The sequence below is a fragment of the Pomacea canaliculata genome, linkage group LG14 (assembly GCF_003073045.1).
Source record: "Pomacea canaliculata isolate SZHN2017 linkage group LG14, ASM307304v1, whole genome shotgun sequence".
NCBI classification, from domain to species: domain Eukaryota; kingdom Metazoa; phylum Mollusca; class Gastropoda; order Architaenioglossa; family Ampullariidae; genus Pomacea; species Pomacea canaliculata.
In genome coordinates this window covers 17364854-17392623 of record NC_037603.1, presented here as the reverse complement: position 1 = coordinate 17392623, position 27770 = coordinate 17364854, and the positions used below count along the sequence as shown (strand labels likewise).

Below are 27770 nucleotides of genomic sequence, written 5' to 3'. Positions count from 1 at the left end.
CGGGTCAAAGATTTCCTTACACTGCTGCAATTGGCGATTCTTTGTGGCGACTTTCTCGCGCTTCTCTCGAGCGCTGCGTCCTTCCTTCGTGCCTGGACTCTAATGTCCTCGCCTTGTCCCGGCCCTAACCACGGTCACACCGGCAGGTTTGAGTCTCATGTCCCGAGTATTGATTTGCCATCTTGCATTCAGTGTTGTGTACGTTTGCTCACATTTCCCAACATTCATGTTTTCTGTTGATGCACACGGACCACGGAGCGGACCGGTCCGGCCGTCCAGCCGGTCTGAATGTTTCGCCAATGCGTGGAGGTCGTGCTTCTCGCGTGCTATCTCGCCTCGCGCGACCTCATCAAGCTTTTTCTTAATTCATTCAGAATTATGTTCCTTTTTCTCCGTCTCTCCAGCCCTTCTTTTTTTTATTTGGTTTCTTTTCTTGGCACTATATTTTACTTGTCCGCGTTTCTTCATTTTCAGTTGCTAATTGGGTTGCGCCAGGAAATGGCATTTATTCCCAGTTGTGCTCAACGGTTGCTAATTTAAGAGGTAGGGGACAGGCAGAACTGATAAAGAGTTCTCCAGAATAAATATTTTTTTACCCCATTTGTTCTGAAACCTTTCTTGCTGCAAGACGAAGCCATGTGTGGTTGCGTGTAGAGGAAAATATCCAACAGATGATTGGTGGGTCTGGAAAATATGACCATGGTGATTATGATACTTACCGATCTCCATCGCCACAGACAGCTGGATTTCACTTAGTCTTCAAAGGAAATGTGTCTAAGGAGTAGACACTAAGGAGATGTAGGAGTGCATGAATCACATTCTTAACATACCTGCCTTTATACACCATGGGCATTGGTTATGACATTCACCAGACAACTGCCAGGATAATTACCAACTTACAGCCAGGATCATTACCAATTATGTCAGGCACGTGCATCTATAAATGTCAGGGGTCACTCGATCTCTAGCTACAAAAAGTCAAATCAAGGTTGCAGTAATTTCAGCATCATTCGGGTGAAGGTTGTCTGCTGGTGTCTGTGCCATGTGTCACACCATTGTCATGACACCCGAGACACAGCCTTTGACTCTGTCGTCTGAAAAAAAGACAAACATGGATAAACAACATCTACCAGATGGCAGGCAATGCTGTCAGAAATGTTTAATGCCAATCAGTAATTGTAACAAATAATAAACACATGCCAAGCAGTAATGCTAACAGGGTTCATATGTCACTGAGGCCTCGCATGCCAGAGAGTAATGAAAGGTAACTAAACCCTGGACAGACACCCAGAAATAATCAAACCGCATTCTACAGTTTCTCAATCTGGCACAGGGCACTGGTGTACGGGAGAAAGAGAAATAGACTATTTTCGAGTCAACGGTCAGAGACACCGGCAAGAAAATTGAGAAAAACGAGGACAACCTGACTGGAAGAGGGGACACGGGGGCAAGAAAACTTCTGGGCAAAATGAAGTGGCATTGGTTATCAAGAGATTAAGGATCCCTGTAAAATGCTGGCGGCTCTCGCCAAGACACATGGCCAAATATCCTTTTAAGAATTATTTTGATCAATGGCAATATTTACATTCTGAATACTAAACGACCTTTTTATAAATGGGAACTCGGCAAGACTGCACCATTCTTCGTGTCGCAGACCCAAGGTCCTCCGATGTGTAGGGACATTCAGACAGGTCAGAAACAAATCAGAAAACACGGTACCGAGTAGAATTGATGAAATAATGTCCGAGCTTTTACAGCAAGGGTTGGTTTGTCATTATTGTTGTCTACTTGTGAAGTGAAATAAATGGCTGTGAGAGGGCAATGCACTTTATGATTCGTTCGGAGATATCCAGACATAAAACCTAAGACTTGCTATAACAGTGTTGTGATGGTTCTTACTCTGTGCTCCACAGTTCCATAAGACGAAAACATGGGAAAAAGAATGTGGATCACGTGACACCATAAAATACTTTAACCGCGATTTTAATCAGCGGTGCTTGAACAGGTTCTGACAGTTCCATCCAAATTTCACAAGAAGAAATTATTACTGTGCGGTCTGTCAGTACCAAGACACGATTTAACCTGATCCCCAGACTAAGGGAATTCTTACCCCGGCGTAGGCGTGGATTGTATCTGAGAACAGAAAGTCAATTTGTCAGTCTCGATGTTGTCTAGGTATCTAGTAAAATATACACTTGCGGTTGTTCTTAAAGGAGTCAAGCAACAATCCAAACTCCAGTTTCGCTGTTGATGGATTAAAAAGAAACCTGAAGATAACTGTTACGATGTCGACAGAGTAACAACCCAAACATCTGGCAAGTTGTGCCACTCACCTCCATCATTGGTGTAGTTGCCTTTGGTGAGTCCGACACTCGGGATGGGGACAGAGTATCTGCGCATGTCCGTGTTTACTTATCTGATTGTGTGTGTGCACGCGCGACTTGTTGCTGCAGCACCTCCGTGGAATTGGCGATGCTGAGTGTAATCTAAGGAGGACAATTTGATCATGGCCGCCCAACAAGGTCGGCCTGTCGGTGGTTGGCTGTGCATGGAAATGGTCTCTTTAAATCAGCGAACGTGCGCCATTAAACGGGATCCGTTAAACAGCGGGTCTGGCCGCGCGCTCTGCTGGTAATGAGCAGCTAACACACTCGTGGCATGGACAACTTTTTCTTCTCGTCACTGAGCATGTAGAAGATTAATGGAGACAGATGACACGGGGCTGTTTCTCTGTTATTATTAAAGCTGTGTCGAGAACGAATGAAGGTGCTGTAGGTACATTAGTAGCAGACTTTGGCTAGCTTGGTTTTCCCTGCCACATTTTCAGATGTAATTGTCCTGTAAGAGTCTTTTAGTACTTTTAGAGTAGCTGGTGATCGTTTTCTTGCTTTTTGTTGTTTATTTATTTGTCTGCGCAGACAGTGTAGCTGTTAATTAAATTTAAATTATCCGAAGGTATAAGTTTACAGTGTCAAAGACTTCAGCTTGATAGCTCCAAGTGGTTCAACTAGTTGAAACTTACTCCAGACACTTGTGAAATGAGTTCTTTTAAAGTGCTCAATCTGTGTGAAGGACTTTTTTCTGACACAGCTTGTTCGTATTGGGAATAGTGATAATTACTGGGCCAAAAAATCTGCAATTTTACATAACTGCAGCAAGAAGTTATGGCTTACCGTCACGAGAACTCCCTGTGGGATCAGCGATTTGTGAATACACAGCGGGTGGTGGTCTTAACTGGCAACAACTTGTCCGGATCTCAAGTCTCATGGCGGCTGTTGCCTTCTATCACACTGATTGCCTCCTTGCTGACTCACCGCCATCTTTGCTTGCTCTTACAGGTGCACACCTGCGCAGATGCTTGTTTTCTTCATATTTCTATTCCTTAGAGTTAGTGAACTCGCGCATCTTGCTGGACACCTCGCCCGTCTCCAGCCTGGAGCGGTCCTGGCCTTCATGACGGACGACCTTTGACCCTATCGGCGATAAATTTAATACGGCGGCTTGCGATCAAATGGTGGTCAGCTGGGCCTGTTCAGAAATCGGATTGGCAGAATTCGTATCAGAAGTGCCCACGGCTGCCTTCGTTAACCTTTCTCTCTGTAGGTCCGGATGCTGTAAATGATCCCCAGTGCGATTTGTATTGACCTATTCATGTTAATAGTTGAAAACTTTTTTCGGCTCTTTGCTCCCTACACAATATTTCTAAGTGGTTGTGTAAAATTAGACCTGGCACCGTGCGCGGCCTCAAGTTCTGAAAATATCCCAAAAGGAAGAATAAAATGATGCATGAGTTCTTGCAGAAGAGAAATTTGTTGCACTGCAAAATTTATCCTGAACTCTACAGTTTTATATTGTCTTATTTATTTATTTTTTTTATTTTATTTTTATTTTTTTTTTTTTTTGGTAAATCATGGACAGGTTGTTTATAACAATTACGTGGAAAACAATATTATTGTTTGAATGAAGGATGTTGTCGATTATTTGTTTTGAAAAAGTAGCTAGTGATTATGTTTTAATGACCGCTGTTATAGTCGCTCAGAGCTCTTGCTTCATTTAACAAGGTTCTTGTCCTGCCAGGTCATAGTACCATCATATTCCCCTCCTTCACAGGTTATTTAATCATGCCAAGTCACAATATTAGCATGCTGGCCTAGGTGACCCATACAGGTCAGGGATATCTCTTAGCCTATTAATAACATTTCAACACACTCTTCACAGGTAAGCCTTTCGTAGTCATCAGTATATAAAGATGCCAACAAGTAACAGTTGACACTCAAGAAGTCAATGACATGACCAGTCAGGCTGCATTCCATTACATACTTATTTTCTCTTTGCTTTTCACAGCCTGTCAAGTGGTTTGGTTTGTCGTGGGTCGGGTTGTCCTCCTGTGTCTGTGGATCATTCATCATGATATTTTGTGTCATGATATTCTGTCATTCATCCTGTGGAGGCAGGTCTTGTGTTCTCAGTGAAGGAAGCATCCATTCCTTCTGTGTGGTGTCAATGGAGGCAGGTCATTAATTCCGTTTTCTCAGCAAAGGCAGCAGGACATCGATTACTCGACCAGCTGTAGCAAATCGTCCCATTAAGACACGCTGTCCTGACCTGAGCTTCAAGGAAATGTTTCTGTAATATTTTCAATGTGACACCGAATCACACATGTTGTCCTCTCATTCGTGCAACAAAGCAATGGCGCCATCGGTCATCGGCCCTCAGCATTCTCCTCTGTCTCCTGCGACTTTCCTCATCCTCCCCGACTCTGAACTTTCTCCCCCTCCTTCTCTGACCTGACATTGACACGGCGCCATATTCATCAACCAACTTCCTTCGTAGACCAGCGGCAAGCATCCTCACTGACCACCTCTCAGGCCAGCTGGGAGGTCTGCACACGTCATCAGTGGCGCCAGGACCATCCATCCACATCACTCGCATACTTTCCTAAATGAGATTTTGTTCATTCTATTGTGTTCGACAGAAAACACATGTACAGCAATTTTCTTCCAACTTTTAAAATTTATTTTTTTGCAGTAGTCGGATGTAAAAGCTGCATCCCTCTTTCCTTCTGGACAGAAGTTTGTGTGGACCTGTTGCAGGAGATGATGGGTGTGTGGGACGGATAAAGATGTTGAGTGAAGAATGTCAGAGAATAAGCAAACGATCGACAGTGACTTTATCTCATACATAACTACATTTCTCATAATAACTAAATTTAACTTCATTTAAATAGTTGAAACTTGAATTTATGACATCTTCAAAGTGACTTGTTTGCATCTGACGATTTGTTTGTGTTTCCGTGAATAGGGAAATAATAATTATTTAATAAAGACGATAATTACCAGATTTATCAGACAAACTGAATTTGGATAATTCTGTTGTTTATGTCTCGCGATGTTTACCGCCTGCTGACTCTCCATTCTACATCAGACTTTAACAATGGTCTGTCTATTACACAACAATGTTTACTATTTGTTGAGGCTTTCTTTGTCAGGGACCTAAACACTAGAACATCATACAAACTCCTGAAGTTGAGGACCTGACAGCAGGGCAGCAACACTTAGTCTCAAGACCTGTCATCAGCGATGATGGCATTCGATAATGGCTGTTATTACAGCTGTGATGGTCTTTGATCTTCTAGATGAAGCATGTAATGTCGGTAAAATAATGTGATTCTACTTTGTCCTAAACTCGCTGTATTGTTGAAGACTACTTTATCTTCATACACCAAAATATTAACTGTCGAATAGCGATTACAATCTCAACCCATGCCGTTAATGTACACCCTAGGTTCTCAAACATAACTGCCATTAGACATTGCTAATATTACCACTTCTTGTGAAAAACTACAGTGGAACCCAAAGATTTCAGGGAACAAAATTCGCTCTTGGCAATCTTATTCTTCAACATTTATACGAGTGGAGCACCTCGATGATACCTATACATCAACTGGAAGCGTCCACCATGAGAGCTCCCACCCATACAAACATTCCTTGAAAGTCATCCCGCATGTAAATATATGTAAAACTAGCAAACTGTAATATCTCATACTGCATTCAGTAGCTTCACTTACAAGAGATTAATATCATCACTGCAACTGCAGTATTCCCAACTTTGTATTCAGTTCTAAATCATAGCTCACATGGGACAGAAAACTAGTTTCATTTAAGTGTGAGTGTCCATAGTTGTCACTTCCTGAAGTCCTCGGGGTAAAAGTCAGTCCTACTTCATCTTTCTTACCCGGTAATAAAGCTTTACTTGCATCGAAAAATCAGAAAAAAGAGAATACAAAGGACAAAATGCCAATGCGTCTAACTAGGACACTTTTATCTCTTTGCTCTCCATTTGTCTCCTGTTGCTACTTTCCCATGTTTGTATGAGAGAAAAGAAACATTGAACACCTGCGTTATTATATGACAGGTGCTCTGTCTTCAGTGCTACAGTCTCATTCTCTCACTCTCTCACCTCTACCCACCAGCCACCCACCCACACACATACTCAAAATACAGCGACGTGTTTTGCCTTCATCCATCCATCCAATTTCTTCAATTATATCCGTGAGCAATATGGACACGAACCCCTCCCCTCTGTGACACCTCCTCCTGTCACGTGTGGTTAAGCACTGCTCGCTCGGACATGTAAGTACAGGTTGTGATTGTGTACTGATGACAGTCACGTGTCCTTGCTAGTGAGGGGACTGGCAGGAATGATAGGAAGATGCGGAAGCTGGTCAAGGCTGGCGATGACGACGTCACGTGACCTAGTCTGGTTTTAGCAGTGCTCATGTCACGAGGTGTTGCCTCCCTTGGGACTGACGAGACTTTTAAGCACTCGCGTCATCCTGAGGACATGCTGTGTGCCACACTACCGGTTATAACGGCCGCTTGCTACTCCTTGTTTTATCTTTCTCATTAGGCAAAATGTTTTAGTTGCCAAGACCAAATTTCCCTTTTGTCTTTTTTTGAGAAGTTAATTGTCAGTCGAGGTAGAGAAAAAGGATATTTGGACATATTGCCTTCCTAGAGCATTCTTCAAAATCGGAGCTTCTCTGATGTTTAAAATACATACATCATATGTGCTGACATAATACATTTACCATGCTGACATCATACACAATATCAAACATCTACCTTACCTATGTCATACATCTACATAGATCATGTTTATACATACACCATAAACCATTCTTGCACCATACTCATCCATACACAGTGTTGTCCATAGGAATGGGAATCCCATGGGAATCCCATGGGAAACGTCCCATGGGACGGGATGGGATGGGACAGCACACATTTGTATTTCCCATGGTAGTCGATACTTGATATTGCAAAATAAATTTACTGTTATTTCATTCATCAAGGATTGAAATCTTTCCTCTGAATCATCTATTGTATGTGAAGTAGCAGGAATTATAGAACAAAAGCCGAAAAGTGGTTTTCAGTGTTGTCCATAGGAATCCCATGGGAAACATTCCGTGGGATGGGACGGGATGGGACAGGCATAAATTGCCATGGGACGGGATGGGACGGGATAGAAAAATATGTCCCATGGACAACCCTGTCCATACATCATACACTCATACAGTATATGTGTATCTGCATACATTACACATCATATTTATATCATGCATACATCATACTTACATTATATATATACATAATTATGTCATCCATACACCATACTCACATCATACATGTGCCATACTTAGAATATACATAAATAAGAGGAAGAAAATATCTACTTTTTACATAATCATACTTGCATTATACATATATATATCTACCAACCTTGGCAAAATTTTTAAAATGTGAATTAAAAGAGGAATATTCATGAAATGGATTAAATGAGAGCTGTTTTCAATGCACATTCAGCAGTTTCAAAACATAAATAACTTTGTGGGTTTGATGGGTTCTGATTTTACTTCTCTTTCTCATCTTCAATCAGAACTTTGTCTGGTTTTTGTAGATAGCACCCACAAATACTACACAATGAGTTCAAGGTATCTTCTTTCGCCTGCAAGAAAGGTTTGTGGAAGACATTCAGAATGTCTTTGAACCCTTTTATTTTAATTTTAAAATATTCAAAAGAAGGTGGAGAAAGAAGTAAAGAAAAATCAGAAAAGGTGTAGACGTTGAGATGGACAGATAGGGAGACGGACTAAAAGCTATTGCACATACATATTCAGTTTGCCTTCTCTGTTCACTAAGTCTGTGGGCTTCGTTCTGAAAAAATACATTTAGGCTTTTGTTCTGAAGAACTGCAATATTGGCTTTCTGTCATAATCTTGGATTTGCGTGCCCGTCCTTTTAAGGCTTAAAAAAATTGGACTGGCCGCACTGACAGCCGGGATATTGGGAATCTGACGGCACTTCAAACATTCCGCGAGTGAGAAAACAAAGAAACTGACAGCTGCCTCTCCCTCCAGACAGACCGTGTCGAACCACTGGACCATGAAAAACGAGAAGACCGGTTAGATTAACTCTATAATGGCCCCCGAGTTCGTTGTGAGAAGACTTGTGAGATTAACTCTTTAATGAGACCTGATCACATTCTGTCAAGAGTCACTTCTGGAACCTCAGATAAACACAAGCATCCCATCGTCTAACTAATTTTTCAGGCTTTTATAGAACAGCAAACATTCACTTCATTAAGCGAGTTATCTACGGCCTGCAGATGATTGGCTACAGACAACTGTGAGCACCGAGTTCAGCCCTAAACTACTCAGCATTCTCATCAGTCACATCGCCACCAAGCGGACATAGTCATGGCAACCAGAATTAAACAATACAATCTAACTTTGTATTGAACACATCCCTCTACAAACACTTACAGTAATTGCAGTGTTTGTAACCATGTCTCTACCATACTCTCCTTTCTTTTTCTCATCTTTCCTGCAGTACCAGCCTCCCCCTCAGTCTGTTTCACTCTCTCCATCTTCTTTATTCCGAGGCCGTTATGTGCGCGTGTTTGTGGATTTGGAGAATGCTTGCCAGGGCAATATCAGATGCCAACATATGCCTTAATCACGTGCTGCAAGCATGTATCTGTGGTGCGGAGAGAGGAGGAGGTCAGATGTTGATGATGATGGCATCATCATGGAGCGCGTGCAGCCTGGTGATTTCCCGGCAGCCACAGCGCGCCAACGAGCTGCCGGTGCTGGTGTTCAATACTGGGACAGAGATATGGACCTGATCACGTGACCCTCGCAATATGACAGACAAGGCATGAAAGTACTTCTTTTCGCAATATGACAGGGAATGGAAGTAATTTTTCTCCCAGTGGGACAAAGCATGAAAGTTTTTGTTCTCACTGTAACAAAGTACTGGGATGGAGGAGTTAGGAACGGCAACACCCTGGTCACAGCACTCTGACTAACGGCAACACCAACATCACCACCAGAAACGAGAGATCCTGGTGACATTATTCACAATAAGAGTGTCTTCCCGGCAAAAATACAAACGAAAAAGTCTTTACATCAAACATTAAAAACTCTTACAGCAAAGTATGATTCAAAAATAAATATTGTCAGCAAAAATACAGTTCAACCAGAAAGATTGTCTTTGTAGCAAAGATACTATTTGACCGTGAATATTTTCTTGATAGCAATTATAAATATTATGTTATAAATATTTGTTAAAGACTATGTACAGCTTATCCCAAGCATATTACATACAAGATATATAGATATAATAACCAAAAAAGTTTACATACATACACAGTGCATGCATTAGTTAAGCTGAAGAAGTCATGGACAACCAAAGATAAATGCAGCCGACATGATGTGAAAATTATCTACACAATTCCAGATACAAAAAAATACAAAATAAAGTTCAGCTGACAGTGAAAATATCAACACAAATACACGAGTCGACTGTGCGTTCATGCGTGCGTGTGTGTGAGAGACAGAGAGAAAAAAATCTTCCTCTATTATGCATGAATGTTGAGATCCTGTTCTCGAAGTTTCTAAATGAAGCAAATGGATCAGAAAGCATTTTCCTTGAGCTATGAGACTGGGAATAGAAATATTACCTTGAAATACTAATTCGAGAACAGAATTAAATAATCAGTCTGTTTTTCCCCTCGAAATTCAACACCCCCTGCAGACATCATCGACACCCTTGTTACCCAGACACACTGAAAAAAGGGAAATGAAAAAAAAGGAGAAAGACAAAAACCAGAAAAGAAATGAAGACAGAAGCGATATTTGTCGTTTCGAATTTAGTTTATGTGTAATCGGCTTTGTGGCCAGGAAAGATTCTCCAGATAAATATTGGATGCACTCGACACCTATAATTCTCATGATTCGCTACAAACCATGGCTTTTGTTGTCCATGGTGCAAATGTCAGATGTTCTAAGCACCATGCTATCCGCTGTCTCTGGGAACTTGACAGATTTCTGCTGGGATGCTGGACATTTGAGGTCTTTTGGAGTTCTTTGTCTTTCACAGGTTTCAAGAGACCGTTTGAGCTGACAGACATGTCTGTGCTCAGGCTGTGGGCAACATCTTTTCTTGGTCTAGAAATTAAATACAGACATAAGGTTGTAATTTTTTTAAACACAAGACAAGTTGGTAATCACTTGGTAAGCAAGGAAAACATAAGACAGCAGGGACTAATTCATTACACAAAAGTTAACAAAATTAGAGACAAAATATCAAGCTCATTCAAAGTAATATGAGAAAAGGACATAATACAAAGAAGGTTACATGATGACAATGCTGATCACACAGAAGATGACCTGACACACTGCCAATCACAAAAACATTGGATGGTTACATTTCTTCTCGTCCTGTAGTGTCCTCCTCTAGAAACTTCCACCAGCTAAGTTCTAGCTTCTGTCTTAACTTCTTTCATTCCATTATTCATGCCTGTGTGTGTGTGTGTGTGTGTGTGTGTTATTTGAGTGTGTGTATGCTTGCACACGCGCATGTGTCTTTTTGAGCCTCTGAAATAAAAAGAGATAGCTGATCTCCTGGAGCCACCACTGCTCCGCCACCAAACGGTCGTCAAAGCAGTCCTTCATAACGCCTTAACGATTTTCCCTTGGCGAGAGAAAATGAAATAAAACCAGCATCTATGAAGACATAAAGTTGATAAGGCCCTGTCCCTGGCGAAAAACTAATCACATTATTCGCTTTCTTCGCTTTTCTCGCCTGTTTGCCTCTTTCGAGAAGAGTGGTGCTACAAAACGTGCTTCAGGCACACACAGAAAAAAGTTGTTTGTAAATTTTATATTTTCCTCGGTTGCCTTTAACCTTGAAAATCTGTTCCACTTGATTGCACAGCATGAATTACTCGCTTGAAAAGCCTGGTATCGATAGGACTGCACCTTTTGCTCTGTTATCCGGACATTTTCTGCTCAAGATAATAAGATTTCTATAGTCTGTAGTTCATCCAAACAAGGAAATGGTTTTCCGCCTCACAACTGTGACAATCATCAGAAGGTTGGTCGGAGTCGGATGTACACTGAGTCCTCATATTCTTGGAAACCGACTTTAAAATGGTCTGGTGTGTGGACTTGAAAGCCTCAGGACACAGATTCACACCAAACAAATAAATATTTCTGTGGAACTACTTGACACCAGCAGCTGCATCGGAAGAACGATGGCCGTGTCACGGAGAACTTGACCTCTGACTCTTGGTAACCACCAGCGTTTCTTTGAACTCCACCTTCCTGTCATTGTCAGATAATGTCACCTAAGCCTCAATAAACTCTCTAGACACAAACACAGTCTGGAATCGATGGATGGTGTGAACTGTTTGCTGTGGTTGGGTACAAAGAAGCTGGTAACTGCCAGACACTGTGTCACTGCCTTACTCTGTCTCTGGCAGTCCTGCTCCTTGTCCTTCATAAGCTGACCGAGCCACAAGATGACAGATGACATAAGACTGTTGGCATCTGTGTCCAGTCCTTTCTGTTTGGTGCCTTGTGATCCTGTGGTGCTTGTTACCTATGGTGCTTGCTATCCTGTGGTGCCTTGCTATTCTGTGGTGCCTTGCTATCCTGTGGTGCCACCCTGTTGGTGATGTGTCACATTGCACAGCTCCCGGTCTTCTCGCAGCTTTTCGCAGACGTTCAACTGCTTCTTCAAACGAATCAAAGACAAGAAGAGACCAGACACATGGAGGGAGCGAGAGGCAGGATGATACGAAACTCATCTCATCACCAGACGACATCAGCTCAAACACATTCAAACACAACACCTTATTACTTTGGTAAATTAAATTAAAAATGACTATTAACATGTCATGGCAAGGGTGGCTCTACTACACAATCATGCCAGACAAATTCGTGTTCTTTCAGCACACAACAAAACGATTGCCGGAAGCTGCCCACATCTTGTTCATTTTGTTATCGAGTGGCTCAGAACTTTACAAACAACACAAATACTTATTTGTAAACAACTCGCCTCAACACAGAGTTCTAAAGGCGACGAAAATCTCCACCATACATGCAATGTTTACATCCGGGGCACTCCCCACGATCAATCTCAACATATTCACATCTTACAATCCAAGTATGAAGATTATACCTCCTCGCACTCTCTCCTAATATTCAGTATTAAGGTTCCAGTTCCAATGTTTGGTCATAACCGCTCTAGCAATCGTTATGTACCTTAGTCAGCGTCCCACTTATCTTAGGGTTCTCTCCCTCCACGGGTCCAGCCAGCTAGAATCCACAAACACAAATACACACTGCTCCATATTTGTTTAAGCAACTTTCTCTGCGGATTTGTTCAGTTTGAAGGTGCTTGAGCTGTGTAATGGATTACTCGCCGGCACATGAGCTCAGTTGTGCTGCCATCCAACTGTCACTCGGTTACTCAGGTCGAATGCCTTTTTTTTGGGGGGGTGACTAGGAAGTCTTTTTATCCCGGGATAGCGAGGGAAAGAACTCTCTATTGCATGGTTCAAAGAAAGATTTATCTCGCCTAGGAATAAGAATGATTCAAAAGCTTCAGTGACGGCCTAGGCTTGCACGAGTTTTGGATAAATACAAATGTATTCTTTTTTCTTTCTTTACCCCCTTTGTTTCTTTGTGTGTGAGAGAGAGAGGAGGAGGCCCTCTCGAGGAGGACATCATTATCATCTTGTCAGATTTCTTTGTGATTTTCCTTCTGTGAGTAGGAGATTTCCACTACCTGCCCTTGCCACACTGGCTGAATTGCCTGCTTACAGAATAAGTCTTTGGGTACAGGGCTTGACACCTGTTTTCTCCTGTACCCACCAGAGCCTCAATGTGGTATGCCATCCACCTGTTAATTTAGCCCATGGTATAATTCGGTGCTTTGAAGCATTTAGTGAACATTCCTGTATTAACAGTACCAGCTGTTTAGGATATCAAGCCCGTTACATCTCATTACTTTGAAGTTTGGGGAAAATGTATACAACAGAAACATGAAAACTAGTTGTCTACCTCTATCTGCAAGAACACACTCATTACACCACAGGCTCTGACTGCTAATATTAACAAATATTAATTAATTAATTAATTAATCAATATTAACCGTAATTAATATTTCTGAAGCCAATGATCAAGGGCTAGCAGCAGTGCAGTCTAATGTTCACACCCGATTATGATGTACAATAGGTTGTAGAGCTCCTTTACTCACCAAAGTCCTCTCACCTTCCAAAATTTAGTTTTAACAACTGTCTTGGCAGCGACTAAACTGAAGTGGTTTCACAATGTCTTGACTATAACTGACTTGACAGAGGTGACGAGGTGCACAGAACTGTCAGAGAACGATACCAAGCTTGTCCTCATCCCACACACTGCCAACAGCATCGTTGGCCTCACCCTCTGACAGAGACGAAATGAGTGGCCGAGTGGTGATTGTGAGGGATGGGAGAGAGTAAACACAGGCAAATGAAGTGCCCGAGTCGTCTGCTCTCTCACATCAACACCCTCTTTTCGTTTCTCGTGATGAACCTGACTTAGAGCGATACCAGGGGCAAACAACTGCAGTCAGAGAGGATGGAATGGGGAGGTAATTATCTGGCGAACTATCAGCAGAACTCTGCTGGCCCACTAACTCGAACTGGACCTGTGTACAGCCCCACATTAGTAAGATGCTAGACATTATATTATTGTAACATGTGGGCTGGTGTAGTGGCCATCAGACCTCGCCTCACATTCAATGGAAACTTTCTAGTCAAGTTGTAAACCTGTTATTACCGTTATTGAATACTGATGACAATATAAACAATGTTCCAGCCTGCCATTATCTTGAAAGTTCCTTTACAAAAGGAAGGGTGTGAAAAAAATTAAATGTATATGACTGTCTGACGATATATACATCGATAAAAACTGGAAGATATTTCACCAGAAGCTTCGCTTGAAAATTGCTGGCCATTAGGGATTGCAATATTAGGCACCTGTGTAGCGTGAAGATCTACAAAACATCCGATTGTACTTGCTAAGCATATAATGAAACTGTAATTGAATTTACTAAAGCGCATTTCCCCGTGTGGATGCGAGTGCAATGCATTGCACATGAAAGTCTACAAACGAACCCACAGTCCTACAAGAAACATGAGCACCAGCAGACAGATGGCATGGGAAAAAATATTTTAATTCTCCTCTACGTCTCCTGTCTACAATAATTCACCCAATTGGCGAGAAATATTTAGTAGTGTGAGCAGTTTTTTGTGTTATTCAATATAAACCCGCAACAAAGTGAGCTTGATTTCTATTCCTCTCTCTCTTTCTGTTTCTGTCATCAACTGTTCTCGTTTACCCGCCACTTGGCTTGCTAGACTGACCAGACACCCTGTCCGCTGGGTTCGACTCCAGGCAATACCACATCATTGACCGCCGGAGATCGCCGAGTGCTCAGCATTAGCGGGTCTGATGGAGGAGGAGAGAAATACACCATTCACTCTCCTCAAGTAAAATGTGCGATGAGATTTGTTATAAGAGGTTTCATCACATTACAGGAGATGGAGTGCGCTCTGAATGTTGGGTAGAAAGCAGGTTAGAAGAAAGCTGGTGCTCCAGTGTCATCTGCTGTGATCTGTCCCGCAGGACCCATCGTGTTTATAGCATGTCTTCAGATGCAAAACACTAGCCTTGGAGAACACCTCCCTGCCTCCTTTGCTTGCTCCCCTCTCGCCAGTCCTGGTCTTGTGTAGCCTTCGTCATGCATCGCACGTGCCATCTGGAGATGATCAGGATCACCGCCCTTGAAATAGTATCGTTTGCCATCTTTAAAAATAGTTTGTGTCATAACCTCAGGTCTGCGATTTTCTAGCCCATGGTAATAACATGGTGATAATTATCATATCTTCTCAGTCATTAGTTTCTTTTACAACATCTTCGTCATCATCACCTTGTCAGAGGGTGCCTTGGGAAAAGGGAGGTAACGGGGTGGGTGATCAGTGGGTCCGAAACAGACAACAGTGTTTGTTTGGAAACAACTGATGACGGGGTGGAGCTTCTATTTCTATAAACAGTTGTATATTTTTGCCTGTTCCTATAAATCCAGTGTGAGATATGAGAAGATGTAGCACACTGCAGTACTGAAACTGTAAACATGGACTATCAATGGAATGACATTCTATTCGTTAGTTTCTGTTATTTCTTAATGGCTATGGCTAGCGACTGAGTCACATTTGGCCACTCTTTGCTTTCCCAGACACAAAGTGATAAGGTCCGTCGATGAACCACCTACAGCTAGCTCCCACACCTCTACCCCTATGGCTACTCAGCAAAATTTCTCTGGTAATTTGCTAATGTTTAACCAAATGTTAGTGTTCTAGATAACTTGGTGAGTTTCAGACTCTAGCTCTTTGTTATCTAGATGGAAGCAAGTCATGAGCTGATAATGTACAGATGCTTTGTGATCATAGTTGTCGTGCTTGTACAGCCTTTAGAAATGTTTCCTGTCCTCTGTCCATGACATAGAGCACGACCTGAAGAAAGTGTAGTAGTAAAAACAAAGTATCCATCCAACTGTTCGTGAGATATGAAAGCTTGTTTCTAACCCAAGCAATGGTTGCTTGCTGTTTGCAGCCTGGAACGACACGACGCCCATGCCTGTCATGGTCTTCATTCACGGGGAAAGCTACGAAAGCGGAACAGGAAATGCCTACGATGGCAGTGTCCTGGCCAGCTTCGGGGATGTCATTGTGGTCACTTTGAACTACCGCCTAGGAGTCCTAGGTGAGTATTCAGTTCATCTTTTAAATCATAAGTACGATAAAGGACGTTTGTTGAACTTTTCTGGATGTTGCTAGACGTTTCTAGATTTCTCAACTTCACTTTTCTCCTCAGGATTTCTTACTACTCTTGACCAGTCTGCAATGGCCAACCTTGGGTTGCTGGACATCACACAGGCGCTGCTATGGTTACAAGAAAATATTGCAAGTTTTTATGGTGACCCCAAGCGTGTGACATTGTTCGGGCACGGGCACGGGGCTGCTCTAGTCAACTTACTCCTACTTTCTCCATTTGTCTCAGGTTGGCTGTGCAAGTCGGTTGATAGAGCAAATACAATGGTTATGCTAAATGCTAACACTCGAGTAATGCTGATCAGTGACCTGAGGTGGCGACCTTTCGCCAGCTATAACCTCACCCAGGTCTTCGGCACATTGTTTCTATTTGTAATTTTTCAAAAAGTACTTTATTTTCAGAGTTACTTATCTTATTATTCTAGTATTTCAGTTGATGATCGGATACCTTTCAGAAGGAAGAGGCCCATTCTTTCAGCAAGCCATCATACAAAGTGGATCAGCTTTATCCACGTGGGCAGTGTCCTATGACCCACTATGGTGCACCAACAAGCTGGCTCTCAAAGTCAACTGCTCCTCCTTCATTGACGACACCAGCAAACTCATCGGTTGCCTGCGTCAAAGGTCGTTTCCGGAGCTCCTGAATGCCGCGCCCCAGGCTCCCAAGTACTATTCCTGCTTTGCCCCGGCAGTAGACGAGTGGACCGTCCTGCCCAAGCAGGTGGAGCAGCTCATCAAGGTGAGTGACAGGCTTACAAGAATCAGAAATCTCGATGATTTGTTTTGATATTTTTAAAGAGGCATAAATATAAAATGAAGTAGTGACTGTAGGTTTTATATCAGTGCATTCAAACAATCCGATGATCGTCAGAGTCAAGCACTGAAACTGCCAAAAAAGCAAAATTCTATGTCACTGAAAAGCATACACATTTTGTAAGATTACATTTAATGCAGTTATATACAGCAATATTGCAATAAAGAAACAAATAGAGAGAACATCCAATCATTGCCCGCATTTCGTTCATCCTTAAACTTTTATTGGGCTGCAGGAAAAACAATCCAAGTTTGCGTCCGTGCCAGTGATGTTTGGAATCACCAAAAACGAGGCTTATTCGTACCTGAAACAACAGGAGATCCACAAAGGTGTGTCTGATTTCCGCAAGACTCAGATCGTGCGCACGTACGTGCAGAACGTGTACCGCTACCACCGCCAGAAGATATACGAGATCCTCGACCATGCTTACACCGACTGGACACAGACGGCCGACCCCATGTCCAACCGAAACAACGTTCTGGAACTACTCAGGTGAGTCCACCAGACTCAACAATTAATTTCACATAATAAAAGGATCGTATGGTAAAAGAAAAATTATAATCTGGCACAAAGTCAGAGGTAGAATTTGATGGATGAAGCATACAGGCATATATGTATATAAGTATACAGTAATGACTAATCAAAGCCAAGTCTGAGCTATCATGTCTATCATAGCTCATGTCTGACAAACACCACTGCATTCAAGTGAAAACTTTCTCCAACATGTTTACTCCTTGGTCCGCAACAAACTTTCTACAAACACTAACAAAATTATTCTGCTGACCGTGTCCTCTCCAATGTCATGACATGACAGTATGTTGATGATTGACTACAAAGTCAGCTGACAATGAGACTATGATTGCTAGTGACGGGCAGTACGTGGCTCCACTCATCCAGACCGCCAACTACCACGCGGAGACAGCGGACACCTACCTGTACGCCTTCTCCTACTCCACACAGTCAGAGTCCACCACCCAGGACAACGAGGACGTCCAGGTGAGAAGTCTTCAGATCTGCTTACATATTAATATTAACCATAAGTTTCTGACTAATATAATCATGCTTTTAATACTGTAGATAATTTTTCTATTGAATTCTTGAAAGGCGACTGATACTTGTTATTGAATCATTTGCTTTCTTAGTTAAATCTACTATTCACATACAAATTGTCGTTTTCTCTATAATGTTTAAAATTCTCTGTGTTTGTCGCCGGTCCCTGTAACAGGGTATTCATGGGGATGAACTGCCTTATGTCTTCGGATCGCCTCTCGTGGACGGTTTATCGCCATTCCCATCCAACTACAACAGCGTGGAGAAGATGATGAGTGAAGCTGTCATGACTTACTGGACAAATTTTGCAAAATCAGGGTATGGAAGTATTATATTTATGAACGACTCATATCAAGGCCTGTAGTGTAATACAGGGACCTCTGGGTACTAGTGACAGATAGGGCACTAGTGCTAGGTACCAAGACTGACAGGCTACATGTGTAATTGTACAGGGAATGGTTGGATTAAGACAACCATATATCCACAGCATTAAAGGAAAAAAGCAAGTCAAATATTAACTTGGGTTTACATAATACATCCTGACTTTCTGAAGTATGCCCGATCTTTTACTGACAATCGCGTCTAAAACACAATTCACCATGTTTGCGGATTCTTTCGCAAGAGAAAAATTCATGTCGATCCATCAGACCATAAAAGTGTCCAACAATGCTGGAGTAGTGTCAACAGTTTTGCAGCGAACCACTTAACAAACAAAAAAAAACCCAACAAACATGTCGAGCAATGCTGTGATACTGTTATCAGTTTTTCCCACTGACTAGCGAGACCCTGATTTATAGCTTGCCGTCTGAAAAAATCACAGAAATCTTGCAATTTGTGGACAGGCTCAGCTTACGAGAAATGGAAACATATGACTGCCCCCTTAAAAAAAAAAGAAGCATGTATATGTATGTGTGAGTGTGAGTGTATATATATATACACGAAGGCTTTCCAAGATTAAAGCAGTGGCCACGGATTAGACAAGGGTTCCAGACCAAGGTGACCCATCACTTGACTGACTTGGCTGTGGTCTCAGAGGAGATGGATGCCACCGAGTAAACATTCCAGTGACTGCTCTTGGATGAACAGCGAAAACAAAATGTCACACCACACCTGGACATGCGCATTCTTTCCACAGATAAACTCGTGATTCGTTTCGGATTGGGGCATTTCTGTCCAGAGTGACAAACTATCAAATAGGTTCTACTTTGAACAGTTGAGAATGTCCTAGAAAGGCAAATGAAGAAGAAACAATCCCGGATGACAAACGATATCCTAAATCTCTGTTACCAGATGCGGATCTTGAAAAAAAAATTAGAAATAAAAACTAGGAATCAGCTTCCTATTAAAAAGCAGTGACTTGAAAGGAACTAAAACCGGAAAAACTGGATCAAGTACTAATGCCGGAGGTGGAAATGGCACGAGATGACAACAGAATTCCCACAGCTACTAAAGCCCTTCGCCAACACCGATCAACACAAGACGCTGGTCATGAAAGACAGCATTGTCCACTTTTTCACACAAAGCACTGTTGTGCTAAACCGAGGTATTCAAAATTGCAACAGATTGTACAAACCTCAACTGGACACAACATCCTTACAAGCACTTAGACTAAAGCCAGCTAGCCTGCGTACTAACTGATCTTACTGAAAGAGGTGGAGTGCTTTACGCAAAAAAATTATGTTGACAACATCTCATCGGAGCTTCTGAAGCAGGGTGGGAAAAAAACAACAAAGGCCATCACGGATCTGTTCCAAAGAACCTGAAAACAAAAATTGTCTAGAAGAATCAATGCATCACTAGTCACAAAAGACAGCAAACGGCGCCAAAACTATAGAACTATAAGCCACCTATCATCCACGTATGCGCAGTCATGCTAAAAGTAATGGACACCATCACTGAAGAATTGCTAGCAGACCAGCAGAATGGCTACAGACCAGGCAGAAGTATAGTTGTCTCATTCTGACATAAAAAAGAATCGACTAGCAAGATTTCTGCCATTGCTTCATGGGCTTTAACAGGATATTTGACAGATTTTGGTACGAGGGCTGTGGTGTGTGCTTCGAAAAGTCAACATTGAAGAGAGAGCCTTGTTCAAGTTATCAAAGCGACATGTTACTCAATAATCAGTTGTGTTGTTTTAGACAACAATTCCTCTAAGGGTGAAACCTATCGTAAATACTATTAAACATATTGAAAAGCATCATATGAGAAACCCTTTATGACCATCACACACCCAAGAACTGGCTGACAAACAAGGACTGGAAGGTGGCTACAAGCAGGACCTGCTCACCGCCGCTCATGACAAGACTTTGTGGTGAGCCGCTGTGTCTACCTGTTATTTGCCCTTCCGGACCGGCGGACTAGTAAAACCGTTCGTCAACCAGTCAAGGGTTGAATGAATGAACGAATAAATGAATAATTAAAAGCACGTCCGTTAGATCTCTCTCTCTTACATACACAAAGGAAAAAGGAAGAGGTACACCACTTCAGAATTATTTAACATGAGAAACTTTGTTGTCAGTGTGGTGAGTCAAACAATACATGAACGCTCTGTTTGCTGTAAAAAGTACGGTTTATGCTCCCCTACATTCAACGAGTAGTCAAAGTGCTTGAAAGTGCTCCTGTTATTTATAAATAATTACAACTTTCGCTTTTAACAGAGCTTTTGTTATTCTGTATGTGCATTCGTAAAGAGGGAATGCTGCTTTTCACTAAGCATGAGGCAACTGACTGTTTGCAGTTCACTTGTAGTCCATGAAGACGAGTGACAAGGTTCGAGACCTACGTGGTGCTTGCTCCCTGCAAGTTTTCCAAGTCTTCAACTCTCTCTCTTAGTAACAAAGGACTCGTGCACAATCGTGCTCTGGAGGGGACTGTGGTTTTACCTTCATAGGCAATGACCTACAGATAAATAATATCGTTGAAAAAAAGTGTTATCTGAATAAGCTGCAGCTTTTTCTTTACTGAAGGAAGAAATATTTTGTCAAAAGCCTATAAGCTTTGAGGCTTGCATGATGTGGTGATGGAATGTCTTGTCAATGGAAGATGTCATGAGCTGTCTTTTTGTGTAGACAACATTATTACATATGTATAGATGCATCTCTGTACAGAACCTATCAACTGCATTTGAGTTATTATAATAATAAATGCAAAATTTATAAACCGCATACTCACACTCCTAAGGAGCAAGCTCTTAGAGCTAAAGAACAAGAAGGAAACATGGACAGCATACGAGGGACAGGAAAACAACTCACATACCACTTCTAAACCAAGTGCTAAACAACAGTACTAACAGGAAAATAAAATAAACACAAAGAGGAACCAAATAACAAGAACACGAGCCGAGAGTATCATGATATTGCAAAAGGCCGGAAGGGTGTAAGAAAAAGGACTAGTATCATGGGAAAGGTTACTATTTTCATCATTCATCTTTTGATTTCCGATTGTGTGACAGAAATCCGAATGAGCCTCGAAACCAGACTTCACTGCATGGTGCAAAGGTGCTTAACAGGTTTGTGGACATGAGGTGGCCACCCTACGAGAAAAGCACGAAGCAATACATGTTAATCAGTAAGTCAGCTTTTGTCTTTAATATCATCTAAACTGAGGTGGTTATGAAACTGATTAAACTGCCTAGGATTCTACGAGAACAGTGTTTGTTGGATTTATAAATTGTTATAAATTATAACTGATTATGAAAAATAGTGTTTATCATAATAGTATAAATTCTAATTTTTTGCTTGTTTATAGAATATTTTAACTATAAAAAGTCAAATAATTATTATAAATTATAACTGGTTTTCTCAAGAAACTGCTGAAAGGTCCTGTAACCATTCTACTGTGCAAGCCCTATATGACAGCATTGAACATCGTCTGTACCTTAACCTGCAACTTAACAAAATTATCTTCAGTCACTGAATATTTTCAGTCACAGCCAAAACTCTGATCGCTGACTTAAGAACATTCCTAGTCAAGGTGGTAATGAGGTCTTGCATGAAACACTTCGGGACGATCCATCATCTGTTTGTACACGCATTTCACTGAGATAATGTTTCGACAGTCGAATATTTTGTTCATTTTTCTGTTGTTTGCGTACAGTTTTGGTTAGCATACTTTTGTTCTTGGAAATGCACTCTTAATCAATTACCACACCAGACCTCATTACTGACAGTGGTGATGTTTCTGCTTTAATTCTGCTGGACCTGTCTGCTGCTTTTCACACCATGGACCACTCTCTGCTCCTTCATAGACTACACGCTCTCTGAAATTTCTGGACCTGAACTAGCGGGGTTCAACTCCTATCTCACTGATAGGATGCAGACTGTGTTTGTTGATGGTCAAACATCTCGCTCTGCTCCGCTTTCTTGTGGCGTCCCTCAAGGCTCAGTACTCGGCCCAGTTCTGTTTATTCTGTATATGAAGCCTCTTTCATCTTGCATCCAGTCTCACAAAGTTTCTCATCAATCATATGCTGATGATACACAGCTGTATTGCTCCACTCCATCGGCGTAGTCTCACTCTGCTACCAACATTGTAGAAGTCTGTGTTAACGACTGCATGGTTTAAAAAAAAACTCAATGAGGATAAAATGGAAGCCCTCCTCTGTTCGAGAAGAAATCCATCTCGTTTGTCCACCACATCTCATCAAGGTGGACCAAACCAATATCGTCTTTGCATCCTAAATCAGGAACCTGGAATTCATTGTCACTGCAGACATAAGTCACACATGTCTGTCAGTCTGTCTATTACAATGAACAAGTTACAGCTTCCTTTTTATCACCCTTCCCCTCATTTCCACTTATTACTACTTCCCTCCTCGGTCTCTATTTTCCAAAATTACGATATTTTCAGTCCTTGTTACTTGTTTCCTCTTCGCTTTTTCTGATTTGATTTTATTTATCATCGGTACTGTTCTTTATCCGTAGTTCATATGTTGTTTGTTCTTCTGTCCCTTCATGTTGCCCATGGCACTTGTTCTTAGGCGCTAAGAGCACGCTTGTTAGGAGTGTGAGTATGCGCTATACAAATTTTGTGTTTGTTATTATTTGTAATGACAATGACATCGCATTTCTATAATTTCATTGCCTCATTGTCTACACTTTGCATTCTGCAGGTCGACGTCCAGCTATCCGGCACCACTACCGTGGGACAAAGCTCGCCACGTGGTTGGAGCTGATACCCAAAATCAATCAGCCTGACGGATCTGATCCCTCTTCCCACCTGCTGTCTGACTCTCATAACCAGTCCACGTTTGATGACTCTCATCGGCTAATTCCTCCCTTCAGCCAAGTCTTCCCCTCGCCACCTCCTATGCCCCCCATATCTCCTACCATGTCCTATCCCAATGATGATCCTTCTACCTTAAGCTACCTGCCTCCTACAATAAACCCCGATGGCGGACGATGGTCTTTAGCAAGCAGTGATAAGATACCCGGCGATGACACAACAGCAAACGACAAAGACAGTGATGTCACCGATGAAAATAAAGCGGCCACTACAATATCTGCATCGGAACATCAGCAGCCTGATCATGTGAGTGGCTCTGTTCCTCTCAGCATCACAGTGGCTGTTGGGTGTACTCTGCTTTTCCTCAATCTTCTCATCTTCGCGGCTGTCTGCTATCAGAGAGAACGTATCTGGAAGCTTCGTCAGCGACGAGAACAGTACGACCCCGACGATGTCAGGCTGTCCCGGAAGGTGGAGAGGGAAACTAAGCTCAGCTCGATGGCGGGACCAGAAACGGACTCTTTGATGTCCGCCGCCACGGGAGTCGTAGCCACAGGTGTTAATAGCTATGGCGACGGAGGGTTTAAAGAGGCGCACGAGGATTCTCCCGGCCGGGTGTTGGGTGGTGAGGGAGGAGCAGACCACTCTGCAGGAACCCTGGGTCGTCGCAGTCCCCCCAACGCTGGCAAGAAGGGGCCCTCCAACACCTCCCTGCAGCGTGGGTCTGCTGACACCAGCAACTACAACTACGTCGCCGTCCCCACTCACTCCACTTCTCCTGCTCACCGAACACATTTGCCTGGCCCAGGAATAATGGGCATGGCTAACTCTATCCCGTCGTATCCTATATATCATAGTCATCCACCGCCTCCTCTCCCGAGCCTTCAAATGAACACCTTTGCCAACAACTCAGCCACTGCTTTGCATGGTGGCAAGGGTACAAGGATAGGAAGCACTGTCACTCCCAGAGGAATGGGTAGTGAGGCAGCTGACACAGGTTTGTATAAGGTCATCAATAAGGCCGCTCTACCACCCCAGCCCAGAGACTCAAGTAGTGTGACCGGAGTCTCATCTGCAAACAATGCTATTACTATTGTATAGCCAGTTTCATTTCTAAAGATTGTAGTCGTGAAGATTTAAGTGCTCGGACTGGCGATCGTACCAGGTTATGTCCAGCTGTGTATTTTAGTGTCCGTATCAAATTTTTGAACCACAGACTGCCAACAAGTATAGTAATTACATTTAAGATAATGCAGAAAATTTCTGGGGCATGTATGGTCTTGCTGCATTGATGTAAAGATTGACATTTTTTTTGCCACCACATCCTGCAAACAAGAACACTTGCTGATATGCTACATACAGAGTCGGCGTATTACTGTATTTACTGAGGTCATTCTTATTTTCCTCAAAACTTTCCTAAAGTTCGATTGACTGTAAAGAACTGAACTTGGTACTGTACTTTTTATATAGGCAATATGCAGTGTCTAGATTGTGATGTGCATGAGATAAACTTGCCCCTAGAAAAGAATGCTGTGCATATCACATAAAGCCACGTAGCAACGGACTTGTATTTCATCGGACATTATATTTTTTGGACCTGGCGTGATTTTGTGCCTGTTTAGTCTTTGTTTGGAATACATTCATAGAGAATATGCTTATACTAATTCATAAAGATAGCTGCTGTGTATTCACATTGGTTCATCTGCAGTATCATGCCTTCGCTCTTTTATTAGCTTACAGACGACTGATCTGATAATGATTGCTGTAATCCACTGTGCATTGTTTATCTTAAGATATGGTAAGTGGTGTCTGATAATAGGCCGATCTACTGATGGAGCAAGTACTGTCTGATCAATAAAATTAATACATTAAATGAAGTTTACTTAAGCACTGTTTTTATTATTGATCTGATAAGCAAGTTTAATTAAGATATCATTATTTATCTAATGATAAAGTTTAAGTACTGTCTTGTCAATGATCCTAAGATTTAAGCAAGTACTATCTTAGCGATGGTCAGTGAAGTTTAAGTACTGTTTATCTGGTCAATGATCTTATGATACTTCAGTTAAACACTATTTGATCAATAAATCTGATGATGACATTTAATTATGCAGTGTATCTTATAAGTGACTGATCTAATAATGAAGAAATGTAAATGTCTGCTTGATGACTGATGATAATTAATCACACTCCTCACATAGATTAGATATACATAGCCGTTGGAGGAGTGATGTCTCATAAGGCCTATATCAGACTACCTATACTGCTGAATACTTCATGCCTTGTATAAATAATGTCAAATTTCAGTTTAAAATGCTATTCATGAAGATAGCAAATAGCAATAAATTTTATTATTCTTTAAAAAAAAATCAATAGAAACAAAATTTAAAATAATCATTATTTAGCAAACATTTCCTCCCTTTAGTTTACCTACATCTCATTGGCCACACCAACAGTAAATATAAAACATTAAACAAAAATGCCCAGGACAGTAAAAGTACATCATCTTGAAAGCAGAGCCATACAAATGCAAAGTTCAACTTCAAAATATTAATATACTTCTACGCCTTTGAGAAAAGAGTAATTAGCAAAGGGTTGAGATCTGCACGACAACAACTTCCTAACTTGTTCATTTTAATGTTTACATGTGCACTCTTGTTTTTATTACTTCTAAACCAAGTGCTAAGAGGCATACTTTGAAAAGGTTCTGTACAATTCTTGCCAGGATGCTTTCTCCTGTCATGTGTTGGCTCCACAGGTCTGTGCAGGCAGACATTTCAACAAATTGAAAGACTAAGAATATGGTCAGTACATATTTTTTCATTTGTAGTGACTTGCATCGCTTGTGATTTTCTGCATAATGGTGTGGTCTTGAAGTAGCCTCCCTGTCTGAATTTTATTTCAAAGTCTTGGGTATAGTTGTACCCAGTACAGAACTCTGCTGCTTTTCTGGTGTTTGGAGTTAAGAAACGGGACTATGCCACTCCTCTCCTCTCCTGCACTGGCTTTCTATCTGTTCTTGTATCCAGTGCAAACTGTGCTGTGTTTTAATTTCTTTGCTGGCAACTGCCCTGATTATTTCTCTGAACTGCTCTTCCCTTACATCCCAGCTGCACAACTCCGCTCTTCATCTGATGATCATCTTCTCACTCTTCCCGTCACCAGAACAACAACATATGGCCACAGGATTTTGGGTTATTGTGCAGCAAAACAATGGATCTCTCTTCCTTTCCATATCCGCCACCTACCCACTATTGAATCCTTTAAACGCTCACTGAAAATGCACCTTTTCTGTAAACATTACTCGAAATAAAGTTTCCCACTGTGCTAGTTGTTTTTTTTCACCCTTTCCTGCTTTTCTTCCCTTTGCAATATCATGTTACTCTCAGCTCTTGTTCTTGCTATTTAGTTCCTCTTTGTGTTTACTGTATTTGATTTTAGATCACCAAACTTCCAGTGGTATGTTTTGGGGCCTTGTGAGTATAAAAGCAAATTTATAAATTTTTTGCTATTCTCTACTTAGAATTTTCTTGCCCTGTTTTGCTGAAATTATACATGAATCCACAAGCTGAGGTGGTATGTACTGTCTTCACATTTTTTTTTTATTGCCTCCAGCATAAGATTACCAGATGAAACTTATGAACAGTAATTCAGTTTAAAAACCTGGCATGCTGATGTCCCTTTATACTTAGTGTTTCCATTGCACTAGCAACGTCCAGAACCAAGGTACTTAAATGTTTTCTTTGCGTAACCACACATGAATGCAGCCACACGTCATGCATGTATACACTATAACAAATTGATATGTAACTAGTTACAATCAAAGCAGTTTTTGAAGGATTTAGATGTATTCTGTTTTTAATGATTTTGCTGTTTTAAACAGCACCTTCCTTAAGCCTTGTGCCTAAAAATCATGCATCTCTCTCAACAATTCACTGTGGAAAGTTTGATCAGCTTTTTTAGTAGCTAAAGATTATAAGCATTATATGCTAGTATAGCTGTAAATACTGGTGTGTAATTACAGTTCTAGTTTCTGTGAAGGAGCCATTTGTCAGCATAAATGCATGCCAGCTCATAATTGTGTTGTCTGAAGTGCTCTAGACATTTTCTCCAAGTTGTAACGGGTTTTGAGACTGCAGCCAGATTTGTTATGTAAATATCACCACCACTTAAATATTGTTGTACATTCTGGTGTTTGTTACTCCTATTGCCTAGCATGAGCATGACTGTGGGAAGAGAGGAGACAGAAAATCTGTGAATAATGATTTATTAATTTTAGGATCAATGCCCCGTTATAAATGCATGAATACATAATAAAAATCAAAAACAAGATTTGCAGTCTCAGTGTGTAATTGCTACTTAAACACTTGGGAACAATGTGCACATTTTGTTGGGGGGGGGGGGGGTCCCAATGAAATGCATTTCATAATACCATGTTCTACAAGAAATTTCTTCT

General features: G+C 41.6%; 1 protein-coding gene across 4 annotated transcripts in view; it reads left to right on the top strand.

Moving 5' to 3' along the window:
• LOC112555264 (neuroligin-4, Y-linked-like) overlaps positions 1–27646 on the top strand; it is a 91869-nt gene extending 64223 nt beyond the window's left edge. For all 4 annotated transcript variants that reach the window (XM_025223584.1, XM_025223583.1, XM_025223582.1 and 1 more), the window contains exons 3-10: positions 16007–16156; positions 16268–16453; positions 16680–16963; positions 17274–17530; positions 17905–18034; positions 18264–18406; positions 21543–21658; positions 23202–27646. In XM_025223584.1, coding sequence (XP_025079369.1) covers positions 16007–16156; positions 16268–16453; positions 16680–16963; positions 17274–17530; positions 17905–18034; positions 18264–18406; positions 21543–21658; positions 23202–24415 — 2480 coding nt within the window. In that variant the 3' untranslated portion in view covers positions 24416–27646. The remainder of the gene's footprint in view (positions 1–16006; positions 16157–16267; positions 16454–16679; positions 16964–17273; positions 17531–17904; positions 18035–18263; positions 18407–21542; positions 21659–23201) is intronic.
• Positions 27647–27770: the final 124 nt, after the last annotated feature.